The sequence below is a fragment of the Schistocerca serialis genome, chromosome 2 (assembly GCF_023864345.2).
Source record: "Schistocerca serialis cubense isolate TAMUIC-IGC-003099 chromosome 2, iqSchSeri2.2, whole genome shotgun sequence".
Lineage (NCBI taxonomy): Eukaryota > Metazoa > Arthropoda > Insecta > Orthoptera > Acrididae > Schistocerca > Schistocerca serialis.
In genome coordinates, this window is record NC_064639.1 from 947,809,053 (window position 1) to 947,829,287 (window position 20,235).

Here is a 20,235-nt window from a genome sequence, read left to right on the forward strand (position 1 = left end):
CTGTGCAAAATTCTACAAGGCGGCTTCCTCTTTCATTTCTTCCCCCCAATCCATATTCACCTACTATGTTTCCTTCTCTCCCTTTTCCTACTGACGAATTCCAGTCACCCATGACTATTAAATTTTCGTCTCCCTTCACTACCTGAATAATTTCTTTTATCTCGTCATACATTTCATCAATTTCTTCATCATCTGCAGAGCTAGTTGGCATATAAACTAGTACTACTGTAGTAGGCGTGGGCTTTGTGTCTATCTTGGCCACAATAATGCGTTCACTATGCTGTTTGTAGTAGCTAACCCGCACTCCTATTCTTTTATTCATTATTAAACCTACTCCTGCATTACCCCTATTTGATTTTGTATTTATAACCCTGTATTCACCTGACCAAAAGTCTTGTTCCTCCTGCCACCGAACTTCACTAATTCCCACTATATCTAACTGTAACCTATCCATTTCCTTTTTTAAATTTTCTAACCTACCTGCCCGATTAAGGGATCTCACATTCCACGCTCCGATCCGTAGAATGCCAGTTTTCTTTCTCCTGATAACGACGCCCTCTTGAGTAGTCCCCGCCCGGAGATCCGGATGGGGGACTACTTTACCTCCGGAATATTTTACCCAAGGGGACGCCATCATCATTTAATCATACAGTAAAGCTGCATGTCCTCGGGAAAAATTACGGCTGTAGTTTCCCCTTGCTTTCAGCTGTTCGCAGTACCAGCACAGCAAGGCCGTTTTGGTTAATGTTACAAGGCCAGATCAGTCAATCATCCAGACTGTTGCCCCTGCAACTACTGAAAAGGCTGCTGCCCCTCTTCAGGAACCACATGTTTGTCTGGCCTCTCAACAGATACCCCTCCATTGTGGTTGCACCTATGGTACGGCCATCTGTATCGCTGAGGCACGCAAGCCTCCCCACCAACGGCAAGGTCCATGGTTCATGGGGGGAGGATGCTCTCCTAAGTGGGAATAATCGAAAAAAATTGATAAGGCATTGTTGAGTTCTATAATGTGGTGCATTAATTAAAACAATGGCAGTACCCACATGTTAATACTTTTCAGGCCTTTCTGTTTTAGTTTTATAACATTTCATCTTTGTCAATGTCAACAGCCTCTCTGAATTAAAAGCATATGAGTGGAAACTGTATCAAGATGTAGACGTAGAAGTAGAAGATGATATGTGGCCATGGCAAATTTCAGATCTGGCTAAGCCCATAATTACCTCATTATTTCACCACCCAGGTCACTGAAAACTGTAAGACATCGACAGTTTTTAATAAAGAAGATAGAAAGACTAGAGTTAAATGGTATGTGGCTGATAGTATTATATATAAACTTGGGAGTGCTATATAAACTGCCGTACACACAGCTGAGGTCAATAGGTTACCTATATGTAAATACAAACTTAGTCTGTGGCAACACTAGCAGTCTGTTAATGGCACCGAATGGTTACTGTAGTTCATTACATTATCAAAATGTAGACCGGTAGTGGCATTGTAACATTAGGTAATGTCAAGATCATAAGTCAGCATAAAATCACAAATTTAACCTGTGGATAATTGTCCAATTGTGTATTAATTGCAACAAACACAACACCTTATAAAAATACTTAAAATAAATCATTTTATCCAAAATGATACTGGCTTTGGAACCATACAACCTTATCTACTTAAAATATGCATCATATAATGAAATCAGAAAGGTCCAAAGCGTGTTCCAGCCAATCTGAATGCAATTTGTATGTGTTACTTACTCGTGCTCCATTGGTGGCTGAGATGGTTGTGGCCACTGTTCATCCTCATAGTCAGTTGCACAGCCTTCATCATCTGTCATCGTTTGCTGTTCTCGGGGAGGACTCTGTCCTCCTTCAACTTTTACCTTCACGTACACATTTTCTAGTGTAGTGTTTGTGGATACATTGGATGTGTCCAATTCACTTGTTTCTTCCTCTCCACCACTTCCACTATTATTTCCACCACTTCCACCTAAAATTAAAAATGTGGACTGCACTAATCACATTTGATGCACATAAGTCACATCTTGCAAGAACTGAAATCAATTCACTAGTTACAATAAATTTCGAATCTGCAAGATAAAGTACTGAATTTTACCCTGACTCAGCACACAATATTAACTTGTCTGGATGGTCCGGCATATTAGTCAGTAACAAAAGAATGAATGTACGTGATTAAATAACAACTAAAATTACAAATAATATCTTGCGAACAGCATGCACACTCTGGTAACTTCTATACAGAATGTCTACCCATAAACTTATGTTCCTATCCTCAATTTAAGTTCTACAGCATAGAACAAACAAACTAAGGATAATAGTCAAAGATATGATGTAACACAAAATGCAAAGAGCGGGTTAAATAACTCCACACCACATTTCACATGCCAACTAGTACAAGATACCTTACACTTGTCTAAGGTAAGTAACACACTGAATGAATCCAAATGGATGTGATTTCTAGAAGACACACCCTCATCCTGTTACCACATAACATTCCAAACAAGTTTTTCATATATAATGTAAGAACTTGGGATCGTTAAACATAACCTAAAACTCTGCTAATTGCAACAGAACATAACTACACAAAGGCTTAAGGTGAAAATCACAGATGATCGAGATGTGGACAAGCATTGGAGCACTTGTAACTACAATGACACCTGAAACACATTATATAAAAATTTAGTAAGAAAGTTCTGGTAGAATGTAAATAATTTAGGGGTACAGGAGACCACTCATTGAATAGCAGAAGCACTGAGTCGTCAACAGGCATACATAAAAGAGAAAAAAAAAAACTTGCTAGGTTTTGGAATAAATCCTTTCTTGATCTATGGTACACCCACAAATAATCAAAGCCCTGGTGTAGGTTTATGTTTAGTGGTTCTAGTCCAGGGTAGCGTTGCTGTCAAAACACAGGTACCGTTGGTGGCTATTGGGTTTAATATGACAGCGATGCGGATGAACCCATCAGAGAGATGCAGATCAATGTCCAGGAAGGTGGCACGTCAGGTTAAGGAGGACCAGGTGAAGTGGAGGACCACCTGAAGCGGACAGGAGAGAAGGTGTTGAGACTGTCCAGACCATGAAGATATCGATCAACCTGAACCAGACATGGGGTTTAGGATTTTGGGACGCTGGAAGGTTTTCTCTACATGGCTCCATCCACACCTCTGTCCATACTAAACCCACTAACCACCAACAGTACCTGCATTTAGACAGCTGTCTCATCCCACCCCACCACGAAATAGCTTCCATACAGTCTGCCCATGAGTGGATGGCTTATTCCCATTTTGTAGTGATACAAATTCCCTTGCTCAGTATGCTGAAGGTGTCATGAGGGCCATCGGAGATAGACACTACCTCCCAAACCTAGCCCACTAACAGATCTGCTGTGTCCTCACATACCCCTAACATTCCCACCACCCCTAAGAATCAGTTAAAAAGGAGTACACCCCTCATCATCCAACACCACCATGGGCTGAAACAACTGAACTACAAGGATTTGGGCAAAAGTCATTGAAACTTTTTTTTTCCTTGCAGATATGTGAGCAGATCACAAACTGCTATCTGTCTTGTGGAAGCTATGCAGGCATAGTGTCTATTCACAACAATTGGCTCTATGATACTGGTAGTAGCACAGAGTGCACTGCGAATTGTGAAAGGAGGATGTGTGGCAACCAGTGATAAGCAACACTCAGGACAACCTGGAGTGTGCGGACTGACAAAGCATGTGCTGCCATCAAGCAGTCTTGGAGGAAGACAGACAATGGAAACTACTGCAGTTAAAGAAGGCAAGTGGCAGAGAGACCTGCACTATCTACAAGCTATTGCGGCAGAACTGCAACTGCGCAAGGTCACATTGCAGTGGATACTGCATGAACTGATGGAAGTTCAATTATGGATGAAATATGCAATATGATGTGACCACCTAGCATGTTGGCAATGGGACAGCAACAGCCTCTCGTCACTGAATAAACTACATGAATAAGCATACAATAACCATTCACAGATAGTAGGCGGCAGCACTAGTAGTAGAGGGTATATATAGTGTGTTGAGTGGCACAGAAAACAGTGCAGACGTTGTCGTAATGCGGAAACAGCACAATTTATCTGACGTTGAAAAGGGCATGATCATTGACTTTTGGGCAAAGGATTGAGGCACAATTTATCTGACGTCCAAAAAATGCACAATCATTGACTTTCAGGCCAACGGTGGAAGCATTTCCAATATGGCTTATCTTTTGAGTTCATGTGTCCCCCTGGGTAAAGTACACTATGCACAGCAAAATTGCGGGCACTATCCAAAACTGACATTGAGGCACCAGTGGTGCAGCACAGGCTATAGATTAAGGTTGGTTTAATAGAGCAAGGAGGGGGGGGGGGGGGGGGGGGGGGACCAGACTGCCAAGTCATCGGTCCCTTGTTCTGAATAGAACAATTACCCAAGGGAAAGGAGAAAACAAAGATATACAGCACAATAACAGGAGAAAGGAAGAACCAGAAGAACGACAGAATGACAACAAACACTACAATGGACAAAACAGGACAAGAAAACCACAGAGAGACACAAGAAACAGGGAGAAGGGATTAAAAACAAGAAAGCATATTACCATGGCTGGTTGACCATGAGAAGAAAAAAGGAGAAGCCAGCCACTTTGCAACACATTAAAACCTCCACCCTAAAAGCCCTAGGATGAAGGACACAGAGCGACAAAGGACATGCGCTAAAACTCAGATCAAATGATAAAATCCACCCTCGTGAATAAAACATAAAACTAAAGCTGCTGTTTAGGCATTATCGGCCAACACCAATGGTAGGGTGCTGGGAAAGTTAAAAGTCCACCACAGAGTGGCTAAAAGTGGGCAGTTCAGCAAGAGGAGGACAACAGTCATTTGGGAGCGACAGCGACACTGAGGTGGGTACTCGAGACAAGAGGAGATAACAATGTACGAGCCACATATAGCCAATGCAGAGTCAACAAAGGACAACTGATTCCCCAACAAGAAGCCTGCAGGGAAGACTTCCACACATTCATAGTCTCCTTAATGTCACGCAGTTTGTTGCGCATACTGCTATGCCACTCCGTCTCCCAAAGCCGAAAAACCATGCAGCATAAGACAGAATGCAGGTCAGTTTTGGAAATGCCCATCTCCAGGAGCGGTTTCCGCGTAGCCTGTTTGGCCAGCCTGTCAGCAAGTTTGTTGCTTGGGATTCCGACGTGTCCTGGGGTCCACACAAAAAACCACTGAATAACTAGACCGTACCAGGGCAGAGATGGACTCCTGGATGGTCGCTACCAAAGGATGGAGAGCGGTGGGGTTAACGGAGTCCTTAGGGCCATGCAAAAGGTCCAAACGAAGCTTTGGCCATGGTGTACACCATGGAGGTGTATGTGAATGGACCTCAAGTAGAGGTGGTTAAGGGAGAGAAAGGATCGCACACAAACCGCAACTGTGAGCCCTGACATGCGTGAGATGAACTGCAGCGGGCGGGAAAAGGAGACGGCAATTCGGATGCTCAGGAGAACTACGAATGCGTGCAACATAACTGGTGAGCAGTAATGCACTTCAGATCTGCAATGGAGGGACTCTGCCCTCCACCAGGACACTGGTCACTGGACTCATTCTAAAAGCTCCTGTCGATAGGCGAACACCACCGTGGTGCACTGGGTCAAGTAAACGCAACGCTGATGGCGCCGTTGAACCGTAAACCAGACTCCCATAGTCAAAGCGGGATTGAACAAGGACTCTGTAGAGCTGCAGCAGCACAGAGCGATCTGCACCCCAGTTGGTGTTTCTCAGCCACCGGAGAATACCGAGGTGCTACCAGCATTCTTGCATAAGCTGATGAAGGTGAGGTAGAAAAGTCAATCAGGTGTCGAAAACCTGTCCTACGAATCAATACATCTCCAATACAGTGGGTGGATTGTCATTAAGATAAAGTTCAGGTTCCGGATGAACGGTACGACGCCGACAGAAATGCATGACACACGACTTCGCAGCTTAAAATTGGAAGCCATGGGCAAGAGCCAATGACTGCACCTTGTGAATGGCTCCCTGTAGGTGCCGCTCAGCACCACCAGTACTGGGGGAGCAATACGAAACACAGAAGTCATCCACATACGAAACACTTCATTTCAAATAAATTGACTGCCTCAGTGGAAAAGATTAATAACAACCACATTTCTTTAGCAAACCAACGAAAATAACTTCACCGTTGTGAAAGGCAATTAATGATTGACTGTTAAAAACCTGGAAATAAAATAAAACCAAAAAACTGCAACGAATAACGTATTCTAGTCTGCCATAATCATGTAAATCTATTTTATCTATGAAATCTATGAACTGATAGCTCCCGCCCACAGAAATCCGTTTTGTTTTCATGACGTGAGATCTGTAAACGAAGAGGAAACAGCAAAATAACTAAATGTAAACACTGCGTGCCAGGAAAAATTTTCCGGGTAGCATCAGGCTGCCCGCTACAGCCACACTTCCAAGTAACAAGATGCGGGAGAATGCTGTTCATACGCGACAGTCATCTTCTCTAACGAAGCTAACATAAACAGTTGTGACGTCATGCTCATCGCAAGCAGTTTGCTGTTATGAAGTATTGCGGATGAAAAAATTCCCAGGTTTTTCCTTGATCTCCCGGTCATGCCGGGGTGTATCCACCCTGGTATACTTCGTGAAACACCTGAAAGCCAAGGGTCCAGAATGAAGGAGCTAATATTATGCTCTGGGGGAATGTTTTCGTGGCATTCCCTGGGTTATCTCTTCAACATCTATTCTTAGGGACCATATTCAGGCTTTTGACAAGTGGTCCATCAATGTGAAAGGGCAGTGTAGAATGAAACTAGGGTACAAAGGAAGTAAAACAACATTTAAATTAGGAACAATCAGCTGTTGGGAGCACACAGACATAAAAACAAAGAGCATTAACTATTTCTGTTGCATAGAGATTTAAGAATAAAATCCAAACCATTTGATCAAAACGATTAGGAAAGAAACAGGAACAGACTAGTCTGATATGGACACATACATGAACAATAAGTGAAGTCGCAAGCAGGTAGTTTTTAGGGACGGAATTACTACTTCAAACTGACAAACCTCTTTCTCAGCAGATCCCACACTTTTTTTTTTTTATATACTTTGTAGCGCTCTTAGCTTTTTTCTACTCACTTGCTTCTTCCTCTCATTATCTTTTGAGGACTTCTCAAGCTGTGCTCTTTTTTGCTACTATTTCACCATACCTACAATGTGTATTTCGAAAGCTGTGTATTAACTGCTTTGTGATAGTTACAGATGTCTGATCAACATCCCCAGTGACCTTGACCATATAGCCAGCAGCACGAATGGCTAAAAGAAATGCTTCAGTCAAATTTTTGATCAGAATGAGTTGTCAGAAAAACTTCTTTCAAAATTCATATTGCCATGGCAGAGACCTTGATAAATCTCTTCTCATTTTCATGTCCATTCTTGACCTCAATGACTGTCATCCAGAACTGATTGATACAAACATCATCTCCATCAAATTCTTTGAGAATTTCCTTTACTGTCATGATCTCTACTAGACTCTGGAATTCAAGGGTAGTGGTGTCAGCCTCATGACCTCCAAAAACAATTTAAGGTCATGGGATGTGTCAGTGCTGTGCTTGTCTCTTCTCGTGATTGCCACTTCTGATACCGAACATGGAACGCCCTTTGCAAAGAAATAAGCCATGGGCAATTTATACTCTTCATGAAAGTGAGACACTCACTACAGAAATGCAACGCATTTTTCTCGGTTACATCACACTAATGACTCACAGCTTGTTCGGTTCTTACTTGATGTCTACTTTCTGAGGTTGCAACTAATTTTGTTATCATTCAGATCTGTTTTGAAGCTTGTCTGTCTCTACAAACCTCTGGTTGGACAAATTCTCTCATTAATGCTCTGACTATAAACTAGAGGGAATTACAGAGGGAAGGAGTTAAAGAAGCATCTGACTGAAATTTAGTCAGAAACGACTCAACTTCAGCAATCAGAGGCTCAAAAAAGGCGAGATGAACTACCAGCATCTCGTCCCTTAATGACGATGCTACCTGGTAGCTATGACTCTTAAAAGTTCCAGTAGTGACCTTAGGTTTTTGGTCCACCTACTTCAGTTTCTTCTTTACTCTTTACGTCCTTTACACATTTTTAAACAGCCTTTAATATTTGCTGAGACCGGACTAACACCACTTATTTTCCACTCACCAAACAGCACAGAACTTCTGTGGGAAAACAGAAGTGCTTGTAATATTGTTGAAATCAGCTTGGTGGGAGGGAATGGTTTTAAATAGATTAGATGAAGCTCTCAGAAACTGAACAAGTTTCCAACCAATGTAAGTATAACCTGACGTCACCGAGCACTTTATGTAAGCCACATGTCGCAAAGTCTAAAAGCATGGGGCTCTCTAGATTACCCTTGACCTTGAGCTAGCTTTTCAGCTCTTTTAGGAAATGCTGTGTTAACATTAGGGCCATCCAAGGACACATGAACAACTTTCCTTTTCAGATTTACCTCAGACTGCACCTGCCTCAAATTCATCAACTAAACCTTTTGCAGAACTTTTTCTCAAGAACACTGAAGTGAGGTACTCCACTCAAAACCTGGAGCAACACTATTCCAGAAACTTACAAACAGATGTAACTCAATCACTACCGCATTACAGGCAACAACAATCTCCTGTTTAGTGAAAAACAGCTCCAGTCTGAACACAATGCCATAATTTGCATTTGACTTTTGAAATTACAGTTTGGAGGCAGTGTTACTGCCTGGGAACACATCTGGTAAACTGCCAACGTCCTGAGAAATTGGTACCTCACAGCAGCCTTCATTATGGTGTCCCCTCTGTATGTAATCTGGCATTGTCTGTTGTCATCTAGAAGTTCCTGCTGCAGGTGTTAGACGAGATTAGCTCAGGGTAACACCAAGTTGCTGGGATACTCCACAACTGCATGATTTATTCCCTGCCTGGACTGCAGTAGACTAAAAATAAATGGAGGATTAAGTATAAATACTACTTTTCTTTGTTGAAACTGATTATTTTATTTTTCAGTGCACTTGCCGAATCGAGGGCACCATCAGGAGTTGACGGTCAGTTGAGTGCGTCCAGCGGTGGTAGGTGGCACTGCAGGGGCTATGTCTGATGCAGTAGCATTGGAGCCATGGCCACCTGCAGCAATTAGCACGGATATAGATAATGTAACCTTCCTAGCAGCATAAGTCCAACACTTTTCTTTCTGTTGCACTACTGGGCAAATCCTGCTTGCCCGTATTGCTGAGCAACAAGTTGGTTTTAGAGAGCGTGAACCAAACACTGAATTTTTCAGATGTGTGCTATGCGATCCACCAAAATTCTGGAGCCTCAATCCAACAAGGGTTGAACACACATTTTCAGTTCACTGAATAAGCCCTGAGGTAAGATATGCATTACACAGGATTTCACCTAAACAATATAGAGATGTGGCAAAGAGTTTACAACAATGGGAAACCACTAAAAAATTTCCCAATTCGCACTGTCACCTTTGTTGAGAAACTTCCACCACACCCCCTCGCCGACATCTTTCCCCGAGTGGTTCCAAAGAAATACAATAAAATCTTTCTTGCATGTGTGTAACTGAAAGTAGTCCATGTTGACTTGGTCACTGACAATGACCAGGCACCTACATCTGCAGTCCCCACTCACTCTCCAGCTTAGCTAAACAATGAACCTCATGCCAAAGCCCAATGACTGCTGGTTAGTATTCTAATTACACTATTCCATGCATACTGCTACATATCTACAAGAAGTCTTATTCGCACAACACAATGTGAATGATAGCTGTTGGTAATTCTTCAGTGTATCCAAAAAAAAATGTATAATGCCCTAGTATACCTGGTTCAAAATACAGGGTGTACAAGTCCAGGAACACTTTCAATTATTTATTGCACAAGAACTAAATATTGTACCCGGCAGACATCAATATGGTAATCGAATTCTTGCCATATCCGTCCCAGCATGGCATTATCGACTGTGACAGTTGCTTCCCGTATTCCCTCCCGGAGCTCTGCTACATCACATGGTAGAGGCGGTACATACATCAGATCTTTAATGTGTCCCCACAGAAAAAAGTCACACAGAGTGAGATCTGGTGATCGGGGAGGCCATTTCATGAAACAGCTGTCCCCTTCTGTAGCACGGCCAATCCACTGACGCAGCAGCTCCGTGTTCAAGGTACCCACAAACTTCACGACGAAAATGGGGTGGAGCCCCATCCTGCTGAAAGATGAACGGAGAGTCCAATTGCATTTGAGGCCCAGCCATTGCTGCAACATGTCCAAGTAGGAATACCCAATGACAGGGCTCTCGGTGAAGAAGAATGACCCATAGAGGGGTGGGGGGGGGGGGGGGGGGGGGGGGTGGAATCGGGCCTCTCTTCAAAATGACATATGTATATCTGTACAATGTTTGGTTCTTGTGCAATAAATAATTGAAAGTGTTCCCGGACTTTATGTACATCCTGTATATGGATTTGAACAGGCCACAACTTCCCTAAAAGCGTATGTCTTTGCGATAAAATGATGTTAGCAATAAAAGGCAGTACATTTGCACCTATGTAAATGTAGGCCACATCAAATACATCACAGATCCTTGCTGGTCACATTGTGAAAGGAATACATAAAATCAAAACACAACACCAAACCAGTGTAGCATGGCCAGGCTACAGTGACAGGTGGGCAACCCATTCCATATCAATAACAAACCTTCGCACAGCCTGTCTGGACCAACAGGCCAGGCTGGCTGGCTGGCTGGCCACTGTGTTACATTGACTAAGGGGAAGGATCGCAGGACTTACATTTACATCTACGTGATTACTCTGCTATTCACAATAAAGTTCCAGACAGAGCGTTCAATGAACCACCTTCAACTGTCTCCCTACCGTTCCGCTCTCTAACAGCGAGCGGGAAAAACAAGCACTTAAATTTTTCTGTGCGGGCCCCAATTTCTCTTATTTTTTCATGATGATCATTTCTTCCTATGTAGGTGGGTGACAACAGAATATTTTCGCAATTGGAGTGGAAAACTGGTGATTGAAATTCCATGAGAAGATCCCATCACAACAAAAAACACCTTTGTTTTAATGACGCCATTCAAATTCAAGTATCATGTCTGTGGCACTATCTCCCCTATTTCATAATAATACTCAACAAGCTGCCCTTCTTTGAACTTTTTGATGTCTTTAATCAGTCCCACCTGATGAGGATCCCAAACGGTACAGCAATACTCCAGGATAGGGCAGACAAGTGCGGTGTAAGCAGTAGACCTTTTGCACCTTCTAAGTGTTCTGCCAATGAATCACAGTCTTTGGTTTGCTCTACACACAACATTATATATGTGATCAATCCAATTTAGGTTTTTTTGTAATTGTAATCCATAAGTATTTAGTTGAACTTACAGCCTTCAGATTTGTGCGATTTATCGTGTAATCAAAATTTAGCGGATTTCTTTTAGCATGCATGTGAATAACTTCACACTTTTCTTTATTCAGGGTCAATTGCCACTTTTCGCACCATACAGATATCTTATCTAAAACATTTTGCCATTCATTTTGATCATCTGATGACTTTACAAGACGGTAAATGATAGCATCACCTGCAAACAATATAAGAGGGCTACTCAGATTGTCGCCTATGTCATTAATACAGATATGGAACAAAAGAGGACCTATAACACTTTCTTGGGGAACACCAGATATTATTTCCGTTTTACTCAGTAACTTTCCACCTATTACTATGAACTGTGACCTTCATGAACCAAGTCGCACAACTGAGGCAATATTCCATAGGTACACAGTTTGATTAGAAGACGCTTGTGAGGAACGGTGTCAAAAGCCTTCTGGAAATCTAAAAATATGGAATCAATTTGACATCCCCCGCTGATAGCACTCATTACTTCACAAATACAAAGAACTAGTTGTGTTTCACAATACCTGCTGCAAATCAACATTAGTCATATGGGCCTATAATTCAGTGGATTAGTCGAATTTCAGTTTTTAGATATTGATGTGACTTGACCAATTTTCCAGTCTTTAGGTACGGATCTTTCTATAAGCGAGTAGTAGTATATAATTGCTAAATATGGAGCTACTGTATCACCATACTCTGAAAGGAACCTGACTGGTATATAATCTGGACTGGAGGTCTTGCCTTTATTAAGTGATTTAAGCTGCTTTGCTACACCAAGGATATCTATTTCTATGTTTCTCATCTTGGCAATTGTTTTTGATTGGAATTCAGGTATATTTACTTCGTAGTCTTTGGTGAAGGAGTTTTTGGAAAACCGTGTATAATAACTCTGCTTTAGTAAGACTGTCTCAGTGACTTCACCATTGTCATCGCGCAGTGGAGATATTGATTGCGTCTTTCCAATGGTGTGCTTTATGTATGACATGAATCTCTTTGGGTTTTCTGCCAGATTCTGAGACAGAGTTTTGTTCTCAAAATTATTAAACGCATCTCACTATGACGCACATGCTATGTTTTGAACTTCTGCAAAACTTTTCCAATCTTGGGGATTTTGCACTGCTTTAAATTTGGAGTCTTTTTTTCGTTGCTTCTGCAACAGCAATCTGACCTATTTTGTGTGCCATGGGGGATGCCAAAACCCATGTGCTGCTGCTCACAGTCTAGCTCACAGTCAATCTGTACCAGAGGCCTTACCTTTGTCAGGTGATTTAAGCTGCTTTGCTACACTGAGGATATCTGCTTCTAAGTTACTCAAGTTGGCAGTTATTCTAGATTCCAATTATGGAATATTTACTTCCTCTCATTAGGTGAAGGAGTTTTGGAAAACTGTATTTAGTAATGTTGCTTTGGTGGTAATGTCATCAGTTACATCACCATTGTTAACATGCAGTGAAAGTACTGACTGCATCTTGCTACTGGTTTACTTTACACAACTTGAATCTCTCTGGGTTTTCTGCAGATTTTGAGACAGGGTTTCAATGTGGAAACTATTAAAAGCAACTCACACTGAAGTTTGCACTAAATTTTGTGGTTCTGTAATACTTTCCCAATGTTGAAGACTTTGTGTCCCTTTTAATTTGGCACACTTTTTTCATTGTTTCTGTCAACGTTCTGACCTGTCTTGTGTACCATGGGGGATCAGTACCATCTACTATTAACTTATTCTGTATGTATCTCTCAATTGCCAGTGATACTATTTCTTTGAATTCAAACATCTGGACTACACTTGAATAGTTAATTTTGGTATGCTTTTTTCATTGCTTCCACAACAGTGTTACCACCCATTTTGTGTACCATGGGAGGATCACTACCATCTCTTATTAATATATTTGGGATATATCTCTCAACTGCAACCAATACTATTTCTTTTAATTCATACCACATCTGATCTATACAGCTTGGAAGACTTGGAGACTGTCTTTTAGAAAGGCATCAAGCAAATTTTCATCTGCTTTTTTAAACAGATGTACTTATCTTTGATGGTTACGAATCCCTGTACCTGTCATGATGCTCCCTATTTGCTCAGGATTAATTGTTGCTAAGAGGTCAAGTACGTTTTCACGCAGCATACCATTTACGAGTGGGCTCCTGAACTAAATGTTCAAAATAATTTTCTGAGAAAGCTTTCAGTACAATTTTGGATGACATTTTATGCCTACCGCTGGTTTTAAACATGTATTTTTGTAACATGTTGATGGTACATCGAAGTCACCACCAACTATAATTGTATAAGGGGAATACGTATTTGAAGTAAGACTCAAGTTTTCTTTGAACTGTTCAGCAACTGTATCATCTGAGTCAGTAGGTCGGTAAAAGGAATTAATTATTAATTTATTCAGGCTGTCAAGTATAGTCTCTGACTGGGGTACATGCTGGACATACCTCCAGGTCAGCAGCTTCAAGCGTGCGACCAAAACCAACACCAACTGGAGCTCTGAGCAGGGAGTGTACAGGGACAAGAAAACAAATTCCTTGATTTTACCTGGATTTCCCAGCCAAAACCACTACTTTTCCCCACATGAAAATACACTTCTTCCAAGATGTAAAATACACTTTTTTCTTGTTAAGTCATTGGATACGTTCCGTTGGGACTGTAAAAATATCAATATCAGCGTGGAACTTCAGAGAACGAAAAACTTTGGGAAGATCTGTGATGTGCAGCAACATTTATGCTGCATATTTTCATATTAAGATACGCTGCATATTTTTGTATTCATATTACGGAAGGACACAGTCTACCAAAACACTCCCGACACTCACTGCTGTAAAAGTTGTTACCGTTTGACAGCTGGAGCAACACTAGCCCTACAAGCAGCAAATAGGAGAACGTCAGATGCGTCATAAGCACAATGTTTCTTTTGCATCCCTTTCCTTTGTGATTTACAAAATATTTTAATTATTTTCCAAGAGTTTGAATAATAACAAAAGACGTAGGTATTCCTAAAAATGATTCTAAAATAAGCACAAGGAGGGATAAAAATTATGAATCCAGTGGCAAGCTACAACACATTCATGAAGAAACGCTTGTGACGTTGGATAGAACTGCAGCTTGACACGCTGACATCAAATGAATATAAAGACACAGAGTGTGGATCGACACCCTATATGTCATTCCGTAGGCCTCCTGTGTTTTAGTCACTGTCGCCTGTTGCCACATTATACTATTCTAAGTGGGGTAAGCAACTGCCAAATAGTGCACATAAACCCCAAGTCCTCAAAGCCAAGAACACTGTCAGAACTGCTGTCATATACTGAAGAGCCAAAGAAACCATTACACATGCCTAATATCATGTAGGGCCCCTACGAGCACACAGAAGTGCCACACCACAACGTAGCATGTACTCGATTAATGTCTGAAGTAGTGCTGGACTCCTGCAGGGGTGTCCATAAATCCATAGGAATATGAGGGGGTGGAGATCTCTTCTGAACAGCATGTAGCAACACATCCCAGATATGCTCAATAATGTTCATGTCTGGGAAGTTTGGTGGTCAGTGGAAGTGTTTAAACTTAGAAGAGTGATCCTGGAGCCACTCCGTAACAATTCTGAACGTATGGGATGTTGCATTGTCCTGCTGGAATTTCCCAAGTACATCAGAATGCACAATAGACATGAATGGATGCAGACGATCAGACAGGATATATTTACGTACCTGTCACCTGTCAAGAGTCGTACCTAGAAGTTTCAGGGGTCCCAGATCACTCCAGCTGCACACGCCCCACACCATTACAGAGCCTCCACCAACTTGAACAGTCCCCTGCTGACATGCAGCGTCTATGGACTCATGAGGTTGTATCCATACTCGTACACATCTATCTGCTTGACACAATTTGAAACAAGACTCGACGGACCAGTCATCAGTAGTCCAATGTCGGTATTGAAAGGCCCAGGCGAAGCATAAAGCTTTGAGTCGTGCAGTCATTTAGGATACACAAATGGACCCTTGAATCTGAAAGTCCATATTGATGGTGTTTCATAGAATGGTTCACACGCTGACACTTGTTGATGGCTCAGCACTGAAATCTGCAGCAATTAGCAGAAGGATTGCACTTCTCTCACGTTGAACAATTCTCTTCGGTCGTCATCACGGTCTTGCAGGATTTTTTTCCGGCCACAGTGATATCGGAGGTTTGATGTTTAACTGGATTCCTACTATTCACTGTTCACTCGTGAAACGGTTGTACGGGAAAATTCCCACTTCATCACTACCTCGGAAATGATTTGTCCCATCACTTATGCACCAACTATAACACAACACAACACAACACAACACGCATAAATCTTCATTACCTGTCACTGTAGCAGCAGTAACCGATCTAACAACTGCACCAGACACTTTTTGTCTTTTATAGGCATTGGCGGCTGCAGAGCTGTATTCTGCCTGTTTACATATCCTTGTATTTGAATATGCATGCTTTTACTGGTTTCTTTGGCACTTCAGTGTATGTTAAATTTGCCATTAGAGACACTTCATCCAATGACATTTTCACCAATTCATCAGTATTAGAGAAATGCTGCAACTTCTGCTTTGAAAGGTGGAATATAATGTCACTTATCCCACATTTTATCTGTATACCTTCCACATCTCTCTGTAATGTGCGCACTGATGGGAGCATAATATATTCTGACAAAACTTGTATGCCTGAGTGCTGTAATATAATAAATTTAGCGCACAGGTTATTTTTGTCTTTCCATTTTACAGCACATTTCTCCTTCAATGGCATTCTAATCGGACTTTACAACAAGTCAAGCGCAACCTTTTTTTTAAATACTGAGATCCTATAGTCTTCAAACTTTGTTTGTCCTCCTTCACTTGATCCTTCCGATACAGTTTCTGTTGCCATCTGTACTTAAAATGATAGGCATTTTACTTGCTCTGTAAAAGTTTTGCATGAAGTCTGGCGATCTGCCCATTCTGATACTTCACACATTTTTGCGACACACAAGTAACATGATGGTACACACTTTTTTTTTAAAAAAAAAAAAAGGACGGATGTGGTATCTTCTTTTTGTTGTTGCTGCAATTTATTGCACTACAGATGCTTCCATTTGTAAAAACCATTGCACAAACCAAAATAAACAACTACAATTCCACTTCTGCTTTCGCAATTGCGCTGAACTGAACAGTTTATTTACTGGCTGCTTGACGCGCTGCTGGCGCATTAAAAACAAAATCGAGGCAAAGTATTGTAACTGTTACATTACACTGTGGCATAGATTCAAAAGAGCACGTTAGTTTCCATAGCACTGAAATCGAGATTGAAATGCGCTTTTGGAACCCAATCATAGCTCCTGTCATGTGATCTTGCCAGCCAATGACAGCAGATATTCAGAGCATAGGACATTTGATGTGCTCAGGTAATAGTGACACCACTGTTCAGTAATGTGAACAAACAAATAGGAAAAGTTAATGGTTTAAAATAATGTACATAGTGTAGCTACAAGAAAAGTTAAGCTTTCACATATAATATTGGTCTTGAAGATTAATAAGCTACAAGAAAAGCTAAGCTTTCAAACATAATATTTGTCTTTTTTGCATGTGTTACACTTTAAGATACATCACACAAATGTGCCAATTTTAAATAATGACATTAATGTCTGGTCTTCTGGGCTCAAAATTCTTTTAAGTGGCTAGTCCTCAATGTGTTAAGTTTTAAATGAGAGTCAAACACTCTATGATTTAAGATATTCATTGCGCATTTGCACAAGTAACATAATTAATCTTGCGTAATAGGAAATTTACTTTGAAACTAATGCTTTTCAAAGCACCATTCACATATTCTTGCGACCTGTTGGAAACAGCTTCATTTCAGCAGTTGCCAGAGAGGACCAGGAAACGTGTTACTGCGTGTGGGCAGCTACAATGACATAGGAAGCCCATATTTTCGTACTTGTATAGCTCTGAGAGATCTTACATGATGCCATAAAAGAAACAAGATACTCCAGAGCATCAGAATTTCGTAAACCATACTGAAATGCATAATTCAGCTTAAAGTGCACATTAATAGGTCCAGATTCACAATGAAGTAGGCCCCAACCTGAAATACTCTATTATCTCATATTTGGTTCTTTTTTATAACATAGTGCCATATGTGCCCTAAGATGAAAATGTGCATTTAAAATTCAATGAACAGGTGAAACTAGCCAGTAGTGTGGAAAGAAACAGTTTCTAATTAATTGACTGCTTCTGGGGAAAAGGTTAATAAAAGCCACATTCATTTAGCAAACTGACAAAAATAACTTCACTGTTCTGCAAGACTGCCAAAAATGTGGAAATAAAATAAAATCAGAAAATTGGAACTAATAACATACATTAATCTTCCATAATTATGAGAATGTATTTTAATTCACTTGATAGCTCCCAACCACATAAATCAGTCTTGTTTTCATTTGATGTGAGAAGTGCAAAGAGGAAACAGCAAAATCACTAAACGTAAACACGGCTTACATGGACACTAACCCCTTCCCCACTACAACCCAGACTGCTATGCACATGTGTGAATCTGGCAGCTTTAGCGCACCAGAAAAATTTTTCGGGGTAGCATCTGACTGCTTGTTGCAACTTCCGATACAGCTAACAGCCACACTTCAAGTAGCCAGAAGCGAGAGAAGGTACTGCCCATCGCAACTCAACTGCACATGCGTGTGAGCCCGCAGGTGACTGCTCAAACAAACTTCATGTAAACAGTTGTGACATCACGCTCATCGGAAGCAGTTTATTGTTATGCAGTATTCCATAGTCTTCATCCAAAAGCCTTTGACACATTTTGCTGTTTATTTGTTCTTACCAGTAAAAATTACAAAAATTCAACTGAAGACTAACACAATGAAAAAGTTCCGAGTTTTTCCCAGTAATCTCCTTGATGAAAAAGTTCTCGGATTTTCCTGGTTGTCTCTGAGTATATACACCCTGTCTGAGCAACAGATCACCAGCTCAGCTTATATCTGAACACAGCAATCACAGTTCTTGTCCATACAAAGATAGCGAAAATATACTCTAAACAGTTAATAAACGTGGAACTGTGCCTTATACATAAACAAACATGCATGAAATTGAAATTAACTAAACAGTACAAAGAAAATTTAAAATATGTTGCTTCTTATGAGAAGCTTGTCAAACTCACAGCCGAAAACAGAGTTGTCTGATGTGATACTGCAGTAATGATAGATAGCATTTAACTGAATAAGAAAAAAAGCTGCTGCCCCCTCAGTTACAATTAATAACTGCTGTTTAGCTGCTATTTGTAGTTTAATATTAAGTTGATTACAGTGGGAATTAAAAACAAATGTAGATACGAAATCCTAGTTACAATATATTACTAACAATCCATACAACAGCCACACAATACATTTTACTCTCTTATGAAGTTTGCTGGAGAAAGTCGGGCATAATTTGAAAATAAAGCTAGCATTTATAAATGTACCACTAGGAGCCAAAATAGCTTTCACTGTTCACTACTATGGAGCTTCCAGTAGTTTTCCTAAATCATATCACGCAAATGCTGTGATGGTGCCTTCATCGAGTTCACAACCGACCATCTGTCCAACTCTCATTAAGCATACTTACATATTCTGTGTTTTATGTATATTTTGAGCTATTGATTTTCATTGTACTATCTTGACAATTACTTCTAGAGTATTGTTGTGCAGTATGGGATTCACATCAGATAGGATTGACACAGAAACAGAAAAAGTTCAAAGAATGGCAGCTTGTTTAGTATTATCACCACAAAAGGGAAACTGAGTAGGAGTGGCAGTCACCAAATCAAAGGCTTTTTCACTGTGGCAGGACATTCTCACGAAATTTCAATCACTAACTTTCTTCTCAGAGTGTGAAAATATATTGCCCACCTACAGAGAGGGAGAAATGATTATCATAATAAAATAAGAGAAATCAAGTATCACACAGAAAGATTTAAGAGTTTGCTTTTTCGTGCTCTGTTTTAGAGTGGAACGATGGAGAAGTAGCTTGAAGGTGGTTCAATAAACCATCTGCCAGGCACTTAACTGTGAATTGAAGAATAATCATACAGATGTAGATGTGAGGATGTATATCACTGTGAGATAATCATTGGCTGAATATATAAGTAAATTTTACACAAAAATGAGCACAGTGTTTTGCCATTAAAGTATTTCACCAACTCTCTTGTGAATTAACAGGTGCTGTCAGATAACGAAAATTTTTAAAATGAAACAAACAAAAACACCCTGAAGGAGGTCACTTGCAATAGGGACTGAAACATCGGTAGTTTATATATATTGACAATGAGGTCACAAACCCAGAAAATTTTTATTGAATGTGACAATGGCTGCGGAAGGCTACGTTTATATTTTTAAAATAAATGTAATCATTTCTACTTGATCAGTACCTTTACTCCACAGTTGAATTTCTGGATAGATAGTTGTAACTCAGCCAAATATGGATTATCAAATTTTGTTGTAAATTAAGATTTAAAAATCTAATATGTAAATGGCCAGCATGAAGACACATTTTCACTGAGAAAATTTAGAAATATATCTTATTCCTACACCTACTGACATAATGGAGAATTGCCACAAAAATGTTCTTCGGAACATGCAAAAAAACTAAATTAAATTTGTGCATTGGCAGTGCAGCTTGACATGTCTGAAGAGGTTGTTTCAAGTTTAGAACATGTGTGTATCCTCACTTTGCGACAAGAAGGGCCATTG

At 40.6% G+C, this 20,235-nt stretch overlaps 1 protein-coding gene across 1 annotated transcript in view; it reads right to left on the bottom strand.

Moving 5' to 3' along the window:
• LOC126458323 (uncharacterized) overlaps window positions 1-20,235 on the bottom strand; it is a 76,437-nt gene that overhangs the window by 39,744 nt on the left and 16,458 nt on the right. Inside the window, exon 4 of the mRNA XM_050095277.1 lies at window positions 1,755-1,986. Coding sequence (XP_049951234.1) covers window positions 1,755-1,986 — 232 coding nt within the window. The remainder of the gene's footprint in view (window positions 1-1,754; window positions 1,987-20,235) is intronic.